The sequence below is a fragment of the Mus musculus genome, chromosome 4 (assembly GCF_000001635.26).
Source record: "Mus musculus strain C57BL/6J chromosome 4, GRCm38.p6 C57BL/6J".
NCBI classification, from domain to species: domain Eukaryota; kingdom Metazoa; phylum Chordata; class Mammalia; order Rodentia; family Muridae; genus Mus; species Mus musculus.
In genome coordinates, this window is record NC_000070.6 from 155151505 (window position 1) to 155165456 (window position 13952).

At 53.1% G+C, this 13952-nt stretch overlaps 1 protein-coding gene across 2 annotated transcripts in view; it reads right to left on the reverse strand.

The window, feature by feature from the left end:
- Positions 1-2570: 2570 nt before the first annotated feature.
- The window catches only part of Ski (ski sarcoma viral oncogene homolog (avian)), a 68461-nt gene continuing 57079 nt past the window's right edge, over positions 2571-13952 (reverse strand). Inside the window, exons 2-7 of one of the 2 annotated variants that reach the window (NM_011385.2) lie at positions 9330-9452; positions 9076-9191; positions 8192-8454; positions 7784-8076; positions 6442-6672; positions 2571-6025 (exon numbers count right to left, since the gene is read on the reverse strand). In NM_011385.2, the coding sequence (NP_035515.2) occupies positions 5837-6025; positions 6442-6672; positions 7784-8076; positions 8192-8454; positions 9076-9191; positions 9330-9452 (1215 nt within the window). In that variant the 3' untranslated portion in view covers positions 2571-5836. The remainder of the gene's footprint in view (positions 6026-6441; positions 6673-7783; positions 8077-8191; positions 8455-9075; positions 9192-9329; positions 9453-13952) is intronic. The other variant, NM_001357191.1, reaches the window with a different exon arrangement.

The window sequence follows — 13952 nt, forward strand, 5'->3', positions numbered from 1 at the left end:
GCGGCAGCATGAGGTTAGACCCCAAGGTCTTGTTGCAGTGATCCATGAACCTTGGCTCTGGCAGGCAGGGGTCCCATCCACGTGTCCAAGGCCAGAAATGAACACAGCACAAAGGATCTCTACTATGTTCGCCCTGTTGCCCTGCCTGACAGGGGTCAAATTCATCTGGCCCTGGGCCTCTCCCCAAGGGTAGAGAGTGGGCATAAAGTACTGCCCCAGGGCCTGCACCTGCCCATGGTCAGTCTTGTCTCCGATATACAGCCCTTCACATGCACACACAGTGCACACATCTACTCAAAACAGACAGGTGTCTCAAGGACAAGAGACCTCTGTTTTCCATCACAGATAAGGTCCTTAGACCATCTCATTTGGTAGTATCAGCAGTAGGCAGGGCTTGGGCGAAGGTGCTCCTTGTCTCCCTCTCTGGGGACAGTCACTACTTCCTCTGGTTCCTCAAGAGCCTGGGGTAGCTAGCTCCCTCCCGGCTCCCCAGGCATCTGAGGACATACATTTCCCTTTGAGTAGCCAGTGTGAAGCAAGTCCCCTCTGAGGAGCAGCTGCTGCCATTAGCAACCACTTGCAGGGGAAGCCTGAAGTCTTTCCGGGAGATCGCTGTGAGATGGGGAGGGGTTGAGGACAATCTCAAGTGTTGGGGACAGACTGTCAACTGGCCATGGATACTTGAAATCCTCTGGGGTTCAGGACTGGGTGGACAGAAAGTTAACAGTGAACTGGGCAGTTTACAAGGGCTAGCACAGAACCCAGGAAGCATGGGAAACCTGGCTTGCCTCTGAGTGGGCTTGGGCTAGCAGCTTGGGTCTGGCTAGTTAGCCAGCTCTTTAGCTGTAGAGCCAAGAACACTGGAGAACTGCCATGGAGCAGATACGGGGGCTGCAGGATCACCCTCAGGCAGGTCTCTGCTGGAGACTGTGAGAAGGGTCCCCATGTTGAGTTCCCCGGTTCCCTTGGGTGTACTGTCTGTCTGCCCAAGCATTTGTGTATCAAGATCAATGTGAGCCAGAGCCTGGACCCAGCTTCCTGCCAGTGAGGACTACCAGGTCCATACTCAGGAAGAGGAGGGTCCGTGCCAGATCAGCTGGACACCTGGCCCAGCACAGGATGCTATGAAGACATTAGGCTAGCCAACTCCTCCTGCCTGTGCCCGCCTGCAGTGGTACACCTGTTCCACGGCTTGTTGCCCCTGATGCCAACACACCTACCAACTTGGCAGAGGCTTGATCACAGATGGCCTTATGCGTCACCAGGACCATGGGGTGGCAGGAATGGATGGGCATCCTCACTCCATCCCCAGGGTCACCTGGCTGGAAGCGGGATGAGTTTTGGCTGTTGGATGTCTGTGAGGAGGGCCGGGGGACCAGTAAAAAGCCTTCCATGTTCCGCATTTTAAGCCACACTTCCCTTTCTTTGCTTCTGGAGTCTCCTCCATGTAGGTGATGGGCTTTGAAAGTTCCTACACCCAGGCCACCAAAAACAGGCAGGAGCAAAACTCCTGCAGAGCAGGCAGAGTCCTCCTCTTAGCTCAGGCCGGCACGGTGGGGCCTGGCTCTGCCTCATACTGGACTGAAAGAAGCCTGACCCCAGGACAGGCAGAGGCTCTTCAGAGCAGGTGCCAGAAAGGTATAGGGGTGGCATGCCTAGGCCAGGGTCTGGGCTGGATGGTCCGAGGGATTCTTCCCTAGGCAGAATTTGAAGACTAGGGGATAGTCTTGAGGCAGGGGGATATGTAGAAAGTGCAGGCTTATCACAGTAGGAATGAACTGGGCTGGCTAGGCTAGCTATTGCAGAACAGGACACGGGCCTGTTTCCCATGGTTGAAGCCTGGGATCTGACTTTCCATAATGGGTGGGTGGGCGGGTGGACAGATGATAGGTAGGTAGGTAGGTAGATAGATAGGTAAGATAGATTATAGACAGACAGATAGAGGCTTGTTTGCTTGCCCTAGGAACAGCCCATTTGACTCTCTGGTGGCAGGTAGGAGCCAGGAGACAGGTTGGCACAGCTGAGCTGAGGTGGGCAAGGCAGGGTGTGTCTGAGCAGGCATGAAGATGGGAGGAGTCACAGGACAGGAACCAGGACCACCTGGGTGCTACCAGCCCTACGTAAGGAGTCCCCAGTAAGTTTTCTTAGGAAACTTAGAAGCTGGTACCAGCCAAGAAGTTGGGTTTCAAGAGTTGTAGCTAAGTATGGAGGGGCAGCTGTGTCCATACAGAGGACCTGGCTGATGAAGGAGACCTCAGCCAGACCATGGGATGGGGGCTTCTCCACTCAGGCCTTCCCTGTCTACTCTTCTGCACTCAGTTTGGCCCCAGGGAGTTTTGAATCAGCAGAACACTTGTGGAACCTCTGCCAGGAAGGGCTATGCCCATTCCATCTGTCCAGCACTGCTGAGTCCTGTCCAAAAAGGTTACCAAGGTTCCTGGTAACACAGCTGAGTGACCAACAGCTCCGGGTCTGTCCTGTGGATGCCCCCTCCCCCTTTCCTGCGATGCCTCCCCCTCCCCCTTTCCTGAGGACCTGACTGCATGCATGGGGGCTGCAGGCACCCATGGTACTCGCAAAGTCCTTTATTGTACAACGTCATCTGTTTCTGGGGGGTGGGGAGAGGAGAGGGCAAAAGGACTAACAGGTACACAGAGAAATAGATAAATATGCCAAGCTTTTTCTTTGTTTCCTCTTTTTTTTTTTTAAATCAGGCATTTATAAACAAGAAAGCATACATTAATTACATAAAAATAGTTCTCGAGTAGCAGAGTAAGCCGTCGTATTGTCGTTAGCAGCAGCGTAGGACTGGAGGGCGCGGGTGGGGGTGGGGGTAGTTGTTGGGCAGTTATGAAGGTTGAGGTGGGGTTTTTTTTTTCCTTTAATTGATGAGCATGTCATTTGAGACTTCTGACTTAAAGCAAGAGCCCCTCCCCCTCAGCCCTAGGTAGGGTAGGCATGTGGGGAGAAACCACAGGGGATAACCTGCATAGGAACTGGGAGAGTGGGTGCCATGGAGGCCACCACATGGGAAATGCCACAAGATGCTTCTGTCCCCTCTGGCAAATGAGCAATTTTGTCTTCAGTTAAAAACAACCCAGGAAACAAGACAACCAACAGGTAAGAAAAGTTTCTGGAAAAGGAGTCGCCATATACACTTATAATACAACGGTGTGAAATGGAAAAAAGTATTTACATGTGAGTCATCTTTACATTGGCTAGTTCTGTATGAAAAGCAGGGTGTCGGGGTGTGTGTGTGTGTGTGTGTGTGTGTATGTGTGTGAGAGTTAGCTGCTCATCAATGAGCGAGTTAGCTGCTCACCAATGACTTATTGCTGTTGGTTTTTCCCTTTGTTAAAAATCTTCCAGGATAGAAACGAGTAAACTGGTCAAGGGTTTAACATACAGGGAGAGTCAACAGCCAACATGGTGGAAACCTCACCTCCCTTTCTCTGAAATTTGCAGCCTTCCTCATAAGGAGACAGGCATGCAGTGCCTGGCTGCCCTCAGGCCACTGCAGACCCTGCATCGAGCAGGGCCGCCTTCCACGGCAGCCGCACAAGATACCCAGTGCTTTGCCAACTTCACCCAGGACTGGGGCCCGGGAGTGAGGCAGACACGAGGCCCCAGAGGTCCCAGATCACAAGCTACTGGCCAACAGGAGCCTTACTCTGATCCCACAGGAAGCAGGGGGAGGAGGGGTGCGGGAGGAACAAACTGAGATGACACGCCCTTCCCAGATCCAAGTCATCCTGGCATGTGGGGAAAAGAGTCCCTGCTGCATACACAGCATACTGGGGCCAGTGCTGGACCACGGAGGGAGGCCAGGGAACCGATGGTGACCCGGGCTGTGGCAAGGAGAGACTCTGATGAGAAAAAGTGAGTGCCCCTGGGGCCAAAGGCTCCAATGGGACCAAATCACTGTGATCTGCTAGCAACAGGGACAGCCACACAGAAGCACACCAACACACTTAAAGCTTTGCTCCAACTAAATCATTTTAGTTTTTCTTGAAGAAATGACTGAAAAACACAACTCTAGAAAAACAAGGCTGAGACAGCATTCTTCGTGTTGCGTAACAAAACCGACCCTTTAGGAGACACGGTCATAATGCCCATGGCGGGTCTAGCTATGGAGATGTGAAATCCATGCATACAAGTTTCATAACTGAAAAAGAGAGGAAAAAAAGCCAAAGGAAAAACTCCAAATAAATGCTGCGTATACATGATGTCCCTTTTGCATTGCACGTCAGAAGGGGGGACCAGCAGCAGCTCAGCCCCCCTCAGTAAACCAAGGGCAAAACCCTGCAGACGACCTCGGCACCAGACGTCAGGGCTTAGCAGTCTCCAGTTGCAGGCCACAGTCCTTGAGGTCGTTTGTACCTGCACAAGCCTTCTCCACCTCCCCTCGGCTCATGGCTGCCCTGCTAGGACTAGAGCGGAGGGCTTTTGTATGATCTTCTCATGTAAATAAACACAATTGGAGGATGGGTGGGGGCCTCTTGTCTACTGGGAAATCATTTTTCAAGCTTGGGCATAAGAAACCTTATACAATTTGCATAAACAGTTAAGAGTAAACGAGATTATTTGGAATAAATGCAAGTAACGTATTTTGACAGTGGCAGATTCAGTCGCTACTGAAGACGGTATTTTGGGGGTATAAAGACAAGTCAGGGTTTGCTGTACAAGATGCTGGAAGGCACAGAACGACCCCCAAGTTCAGTCTCTGCATTTTCATTGTCTCGTGATTCCCTTGTTCAACCAAGCACCAGAGGGGATGTGTAAGCGCTTGAGCACTTAGGGTTTGAACTGCTCTAGAAATTGGTAAAAACCTCAGTTAACCGGGGAGTAAGAAGGGACTGGAAGGTTCTGACAAAGTGCAGTTCTAAATACATGTTTAAATGAACAACAAACAACAACAAAACAAAAGGAAAAAAAAATTAAAGGAAAAGTGATGTAATGCTGTTTTGTTCCAATGCTGCAGCCTCAGCTCACGATGCGAGGAGTGACGTCTGCCGCACGGGAGGGGGTTGCTGTGGTCAGGCAGCGCATGGGTGGCTGGGTGGCGTGTGTGAGCAACACAACATCACACTGGGCCATGGCCACTGCCTAACACAGGTCAGCCCCTCAAGGTGTAGGTGGGCAGGGGCACCCAGGGGCCTGGGCAAACCGAGGCTCAGGCCTCCTGGTGCCCGCAGGGCGGGGTTAGTGGTGATGGTGATGGGCGGGGCAGCGGCGGTAAGGCGGGCAGTGTTGGGGCTCATCTCGCACGCGGCGCTCTCCCTGCTCTTCCTGGCAGCAGCAGGAAGACTGGGGTCCTTGTTGCTGAAAAAATAGACTCTGAAGAAAACCCTTGCTGTCCTCTTGTAGCCGCGGGCACAGATGAGCGGTGATGGCTTCCCAGGACGGCGGTGGGTGGTGCCACCCCCGCCAGAGTGGGTGTCCAGATGGCGTCACGTGTAGGGGCCTTTTACAGTTAGTCATTAAAAAACATGTTGATTCTCTGAATATCAAGTCTCCTTACTGGTTTTAAATAGCTTATAACAAAAGTGTAAATGTTAGAATGTTCTAGCAAGCAGAGAACCAGCTACGAGCCACAGAGCCGGTCTCAACTCTGACTGCAGCTGGGGGCATGGCTTGCTCACTTGAACTTGGCCAGTAGAAAATTTTGCAGTGGATTCCAAAAGTATGTGGTTACAAACACTCGCTTGGTAATAGGCACAGTAGAGACGTTGTGCTGTGTGGCTGCAGAGGCATGGGCCGGGCCTGCAAAGCCACATACCCGCTGCCCTCTGCGCACGCATAGGGGTCCACGTGGCAGTGGCAATCACTGCCCAGGCTAGGGACCCAGCTCAGCGTTGCTCTCACCTCCAGGATGCTCAGGCCGTGGCCGAGGCCGCAGCTGCTCCTGAAGCTCCCTCACCACCTTCTCCAGATGCTCGCGGGCCTCACGTTCCCGCAGCAGGTCAGCTCGAAGCTGCTCGCGGTCGGCCTCCGCATGCTGCAGCTTCGCTTGCAGGTCCTCAATCTGAAAGGGACGCCAAGCGAGAGGTCAGCAGTGCCTAGCACCAGCATCAAACAGCAGTGAAAACAAACTGGGAAGACCTTTTCCCCCAAGGGCTCACTGGGATGGAGCCCTAAGCTGCAGAAACTGCCTTTGTGTGCCCATCTCCTGATCCCAGTTTAGAGCTTGCTTCCCAAGCCAGCAGCAGGGAGGAAAGGCTGTATTCTGGGGCCATAATGGTCCTAGTGGGGGGTGGACTTCCACCCATGGCTATGGAAAATAGTCCCCAGCACCCAGGCCCAGGTCTGCTGGACACACCAGGCGTGACACACCATCACCTCACATCCAGCTAGGAATGGGTAAACTGAGGACCTTGGATTGGTGACAGCAGCTACCTCTGTACATGCCAGTGTTACTAGCAAATCCACTACGGTAGGTACCTGGGCTGAGTACTTGGCACGCAGGCGCCCGGCCTCGCAGCCCTTGTCACACACCCGGACCTGCCGCGCCTGCTCCAGCTCTCGCTTCAGGCGCACCCGGGACTCGTTGGCCTCTTTCATCTTCTTCTCGTTTTCAGCTCGGAGCCGCTCAATCTCTTTCCTCAAACTGCGCTTGGCCTCTGTGGCTTCCCGCAGTTTCTCCTTCTTGGCCACACGCAAGAATTCTAGCTCCTGGGAGGACATGGAGCCAACGGGTTCAAGGTACTGGCAGCCCAGCATCTTCCCAGCCATCCTGCCACCTGCCAGGCTGTCCCCCTAACTGCCAGTGTCTTTCCCTACGGGGTTCAGCAGCGATCGGTGACTAGCTGTGGTCATTTACAGGCTGCAGCAGAGCCTCCTCACACCCCCCCTCCCAAGCGCTCGTGCCTTGTCTGAATGAGAGCAGAGGACAGGACCAGCACCGCCTCAGACACTGCCCCTGAGGCCTGACGTTGGCTCCCAGCCAGATGGAGCCAGTTACTTTTGGTACTTCTTATGTTCTTCCCTACTTGTAAAGCATGCAGTGTGACCCCTGACCCGTATGAATACTCATGTGGAGAATCACACCTCTACCCAGGATGGGAGCAAGGAAGGATGAGAGAACGACTAAGATTCACTCTGAGGAGAACTCTGAAATCCTGCAGCCCCGAGGATCGACAGGGTTGTGTTGTGTTAAAGCCCACGCATGTGAGGCTGCCCCCAGAGCTGCCAGACTCAGGCTGAGGTGTGAATTCAGCTGAGGTTGAGCCTGCAGCAGAGCCCTGGTGGAGAACATCAGCTGAGCGCCTCGCTCTCCCTAGGCGCCTGAGAACTGGGCCTCTCTTACTCATGTCAGAAAAACAAATAGTGTGAAGAGAAGGTGTAAGAGGAAAGGCTCTGGCCTAGAGAAGAGGTAAGAGCAGAGGAGCCTAGTGAGCAGCGGAGACACACACACCTCCGAAGCGTATCCCAGGTGCCTCGGCTCTTCTCCGAGGGGCTTCTTCAGAAGCCATCCCTGACGGTGCTGGGGAATCAACCAACTCCTCACAGAGTGAGAGGCAGTACTCCTGCAGCCACCCCTCCCTCCCATTAACACTCTGGCCTTTGTCATGGCCAAGAAAACACACCAATTCTTTAGTGAGGCCCACGGACAGGGAAAGCTGAGGCTGGGACCACTATGGGAGCCTTCCTGGAAGCAAATGCCTCACAGGGCTGGGCCCTCCAGAGTGTTGGGGAAGAACCCCACGGGTCCCCAAGGGGGCTTGGGCAGCCTAAAAGGAGGCTGTCTCCTGTATTTCATGGGCCTTCTTGCTGCCCACCTTACCTGGTGCAGGCTGCGCTTAGCCTGCAGGGCTGCTGTCAGCTTTTCCTCTTGCTTAACTCGCATTTTGACCACCTCATGCAGGAACTTTTCTTTGGCTTCCTTAGTATCCAGGCCACCCTCCAGGGCTTGCCGCAGGTGCTCCAACTCTGCCTCCAGCCCACTTGGGGCATCAACATGGGCTGCAGCATCGGGGGCAACCACGGGCGGAGCATGCATGCCTGGGGAGCTTAGATCCTTGGCAGAGCTGGACGAGGTAAAGGACGGAGAGGACAGCGAGGACAAGGAGGAGGTGACTGAGGACAGACAGAGAAACCAAAGCATTAGGCACTCCAGGGTACGCTGGCTTGGTCATACCAAATGCACCCCCTTACCCCACCTCCCAAGGGGAACAGTCCTGTCCACACTTACACTCCTCTCTGCTTTCAACTTCAACCTCGGCCTCAGAATCCTTGTCTTCCTCTGCAGCAGCCACAGGTGTCAGCATGTCTGGGGCTCCTGCTGTGTCCAGAGTCAGCTTCCGTTTTCGTGGCTGGATACAAGTAGTAAGAGGCTCTGGTGCCCGGGAGACCACGGTGGTGCAGGGTGGACTGTTCACAACCTTTTGCTGGGTTGGTGGTGCTAGGGCCACATTGGGGGCCACGGCTGTCTCAAAGCTCTTGTAGGAGTAGAAGCTATAGGAAACAGATGCTTAGCCAGGGTATATCTGCCTCTCAAAACCCTACATGAGTCGTAGAACGCATCCTGCTCAGTCGGCCAGGACACAGGACATCTTCTCTGTCTACTTTACCTAACAAGGTCAAGATTAAAATGGCTGAGAACCACAAAAGCCGCACAGGTTGGGCTAGGACAGTACACAACTAGACCTTTATGTTTTCAGAGGTAGGATCTTTATGCAAGCCTGGCTTTGGAATTTGCTATCCATTCCAGACTGGCCTGAAACTCACAGAGATTCAGTTGCCTCTGCCTCCTGAATGTTGGAGGCTAAATCTTTTTGATTGTTTGGTTGGTTTTTCGAGACAGGGTTTCTCTGTATAGCCCTGGCTGTCCTGGAGCTCACTTTGTAGACCAGGCTGGCCTCCAACTCAGAAATCCATCTGCCTTTGTCTCCCGAGTGCTGGAATTAAAGGTGTGCGCCACCTTGCCCGGCTAGAGGCTAATTCTTAATACTGTCTGTGAACTCAGCACCTTCATCAAAGACTTTAATGGTCTAGGCAGTTTATCCTAAGACTAAAGGCACCAACACCATCAAAGCCTGCTAAACCAGAGCTCAGTCCTGTCTATTCCCCACTCACCTGTCTCGAATCAAAGCTGGGAGGTGTGGGGACGTCTCTTTCTCACTCGCAGACACTGCAGGGGACCAGGGCCGGAAAGCAGAAAGGCGCTGGCGAGGGTGAGTGCAGCCGAGGCTCTGTCAAGAAAATCTATGTGAGTGATTACAGAAAAACACGCCACTTTATGCCCCTGAGGCTGAGTAGAGGCACAGAGTTGGCTCTAAGAAGAGCCTTGCACCACCCCCAAAGACCCCAGACAGGTTCCCACATAGCACCTTATTGGAGGAACCAGCCAAGGTCCGCAGCCAAGTGGACTGCTTGTCCTTCTCAGAAGACGCAGGGGACTGTGAGGAAGTGTCGTCTGTTTTGGGTCTTATGGAAGCTGGGGGCTCTGAGACCTGTGATCAATACAAAAGGCCCCGGTTGGGATCCCTGGGCCCAGGCAGGTCTTCCTACCAGCCCCATGGTATCAAGCTCCCCACTGGATCATCGTAACTCCACAGCTATGAAGGAGCCCCGGGGACCCAAATGTACGGAGCTACAAACACAGTGTGCCCTTGACCCTGTGCAGAAAGGGAAGCCTGATGTGTCTACTAAGGGACGAGGACGTCACATGAGACAGAGAAATGCTATGCTGCTGTGGGCTGCAGTGAGGTGACCTCACTCACAGCTGCAGCGGGCTCTGTGCTTTGACCTGAGTTTCTTTGCCTTCAGTCCACACTACTTTAGAACGCAGCTATGATGCTAAGAAGGCTGGACGGGACCAGTCCCACTCTAGGACCATGTCAGGAATGGGCTAAATGACCCAGCAGCAATGACTTCAGGCTCATGTGTGATCCAACAACCAGCTGTATTAAAGCCTGTAAGGAGCCTGGGAGGGCTGGGCTACCCTCTGGGTGGCCTTTATCACTGCGTCATTAGAGAGCACTGCAGTTACCCTCTCCCCAGAGGAAGGAAATACTCAGCTTGAAGGATCATGACACACCTCACAAAACAGCTTTAACCAGGTGTCACCACACTGCCTTTGCTGTCAGCTTACAGAAGCCACCCAGTACCTTAACTTTTCTCAGGCACCAGCCATGGTCTATTTTGACATCCAGCATTAAGTGATACACACCTGAGCCAGTCTGTACGTGAAATCCAATGGCCCTCCCCCTAAATAAATGTCACATGTCACACACGCACCGACATTCCCTGTGCAGAACAATCCGTGGGCCTCTTCCTCAGCAGCTAAGCCTACAGACGCTAAGCTACTGTCCCTCAGCTAGGGTCTAAGTAGATGACATGGACCGCAAGGCAGACATAGCAGAGCTTACACCTTGGCCCCACACACAGCCTCCTTTTAAAGGGGGAGTTACCTTGGGTGTGATGGGAGGGATGCAGCCAAAGTGAGGCTTCTGGTCTACAGAAGAACAAGGCTCTTCTCTAGAATACTTGGGGGAAACAACTTATCATAAAACTGGCCTTGCCTTCCTTGAAGAGGCAATGAGGAAGAAGGCAGCCAAGGTAACAGCTTGACAGGTTTCCTTCCATGAAACCTGGAGAGGAGAGATGATCCACCCCATTGGAGGCCTTCACCAAGGCCCAGGTAGTGAGCAGTGCACGTGCTGGGTCCTTGTCCAGTGCTTGTGCCTGGGAGGCCTGCTGCCTTTCCAAGTATAAGCAAGTCTTTGGGGCGAGCAAAGGGAAGGACCTCTGTATTCAGGGGCCTGCACTGGGGGAAATCACTGGAGGGATGACACTGGTGGTGTCCCCAGGGCACTTTCAGAGACAAACCCATACTCAGCTGGGGTGCATGTTCCTCAAACACAAATAACTGTTCAAGAAAAAAAGACACCAAAACTACCTTTCTAGAGGGAATAACTCATAGTGTCAAACTGTCACTTAGCAGAGGCTCAGTCAGTGGAGGCCATGTACGCTCCCTGCAGGAGTAGATATTCAGGATGCTGGTGGGGCAGAAGAACCCACTTCCGGAATTGCAAGGATCCCTCCCACAATGAAGGCAGAAGGTGGGTGTTGCACACCAGGGTGGGGCTTCCTGTCTGAGCAGACACTGGAACAGGTGCAAAAAGTGAGCTCTAGTCTCTCACAGAGAAAGCCACAAGTCTAGTCTGGGACACCTCTCAGGCAGCCTCAAAACTGTGACCCAGCAGAAAATGCTGGGGAATAGGACCACTGGGTGAGGCTACTTCCTGTTCAGAAGGGCCATGGGGCGGGAGGGGGGGTTGCTAGACTACTATACTGGGGTCAAAGTCTCCTAAGGCAACCCAGATGTTTCACACATGGGACGGGGAAGCCCCTGGAGCTAGTGGAAGAGTCTTAAGGTAGCTGGAACAACTCCCCTGAGATGTTCATAGAAAGTCCAAAGGCAAGTAGAACTCTTACAGAACAAGGAAGTGTTAAAACTAGACAGTGCCAGGAATTTCCCCTTTAGTACCAAGCTAGCTGCATACATGAGCTGAAGGGCAGTTAAGCAAGAGGGCCCTGATGAAGGTGTCCTACTCTTCAAAGGAACAGAGAAAGAGCTTCGTCAGGTTTGGGATATCAGTGTCCACAGCATGGACACTAGGAGTCCTTGGAGTCATCCAATGGTTAACAAAACTGTACCATAGCGTGTGTCCCCTCTACGAGAACCAGTTAGGACCAATCTGACCTTTCTTGGGGCCTCAAAAACAGTCCACAGTGCCTACAAGCCAGGAGGGGAGCTCTGGCCCCACAAGCTAAAGCCAGGACCTAAACAGGCTGGCAAGAGGCAGCCCTGCCCCCAAAAGTCCAATACCAAGAGCTATTATCAGGCTGTATCGGGGAGGAGCCAGCTGAGCTGGCCACAGCGGTGCCCTGTGGCCACTTCCTCTCTGGGGCTTCAGACAGTGGTGTTTGTTTCCCCCACATCCCAAGGGCAAAGGCATTGAGAACAGGTGTCACTGAGGGTGACCTCTGCACCTGTGCAGGAAGGGCAGGGCCAGGCAGGGCTGTGGATATGCAGATCCATCCATCCCAAAGCAGGGGAAGAGCCAGCTGAATCTGCCCACCCCACCCCTCCCCTCCCCACCCCACCCTGCACCGCGGAGTCCATGCACTCTGACCTACAGAGAACTTAACAATCCTTCACCTTCTACCTCAGAAAGAATACTTGAGACACTCTTACTGATCAAGGAAAGAAACAGGACAGGACACTATGGGCCTGTGGGTCACAGTGGGGCCTGGCATTCAGATGAGCTGTGGCCAATGTGGCTGCTGTGTCTAGCACTTGTCTCTAGCCTCAGACGGACAGAGAACTGGCAGGCAGGGCCTCAGGGATTTGTGGCCAGCAGGAGCCAATCAGCACAGACCGTGCACCCTGTGGATGCCCAACAAGCATAGACAGCAGGTAGCTGGAGAAATCGTCCCAAGGCACGGCAACTTGTCACAGGCAGTAGTCACTATGGCCGGCACTGCGAAGGGAGTGAGTAGATTCGGGGTTCTAAAAGAGGCCTGCACACTGTGCTAAGGTGACCGTGGTAACTAGATCCCCACACAAGAAACTGAGAACCACAGGGGCCCTACACAGCATCTGCTCACCTCACACGCTACAGAATCCCGACAGTCTCCACTCTGGCCTGTCCTGAAAGAACAAGCTCACTGCCATGGTTCACCCCAAGATAGCCCCCCCCCCCCCCCGACTATTGAAGAAACTTCATTATCAGAGCCAAGGTGATGGGGCACGCATGCACACTGGGAGTCCAAGGCCAGCCTGGTCTACACAGCAAGTTCCTGGACAGCCAGAGCTACATAATAAGGAGATCCTGTCCCGAAAATAAAACAAACAAAAAGAGTCTGCCTCAGAACCTGTCCCCAAGGCCTGCGCAGCCATCCTTCCAGCTGCATCCAGTTTCTTATCCTTGATTTTGAGTGTGTGTGTGTGTGTGTGTGTGTGTGTAGGTGTGTGTAGGTGGGTGGGTTGTGATCAGAGCATGCAGCTTAACTTCCTATAGTGCTCTGGTCACTGCCCCAGACGCCAACCATCTTTAAGTGACCACCAAATGGTCATGGGAGAACACAGGGACTCTGCTGTATGTCCCTGACAATGCAGACAGTACCCACACCACAGGGCGGAACCCAGGCAAGCTTCCAAATGACAGAGGCAGGAAAGGCCAACAGAAGGAACAAGTGTCAGGAAATGAGGCTGGCCTGATTCCAGCCAGGCTCTCAGCCTATCTAGTGCCAGGGTCTCTTGTCACTTACGCCCTTAAACACACAAATACAACAGGATGGATTATGAGGGAACACCCAAACTCAACAGCTGCCAACAGCAATAAGGCAGGCTAGGCCCCGCTCTCTGTGCATGGAAAGGGCCACAGTCATCCGGGAGAAGTCTGTGAGGTCTCGTTGCCTCACTCTAAGCATTCCCTGTGCAGCGTGTGCCAGCCTTGAGGACTAAAGGGCAATGACAGGAAGGGACTCGGAATTGGCTTGTGACAGGAACAGCCTTCCCAGGTATGAGCCAGCTCTGCTGTGGGGACATCATGTAATTAATACCCACCTATTTAGAAGCCCTCAGAAATGCTGTCTATACATCCCTTGAGCTAAAGAGATGGCTCAGTGGGTAAAAGCCCTGGCTGTTCTTTCAGAGGACTTGGATTTGGTTCCCAGCACTCACAAGGTGACTCACAACCATCTCCAATGCCAGTTTTAGGGAACTGATGCCCTCTTCTGGCCTTCATGGGTACTAGTCACACACATGGCATGGCCCACAAACATATATACATGTAAACATACAAACATAAAAAAATGTCTCGGTGGTTAAGAGCATTTGCTGCTGTTGCTGAAGACTTGGGTTTTATTCACAGCACCCACAGAGGGGTTCACAGTCATCTGGAACTCAGGTTCCACAGGATCAAACGTCCTCTTCTGACTTT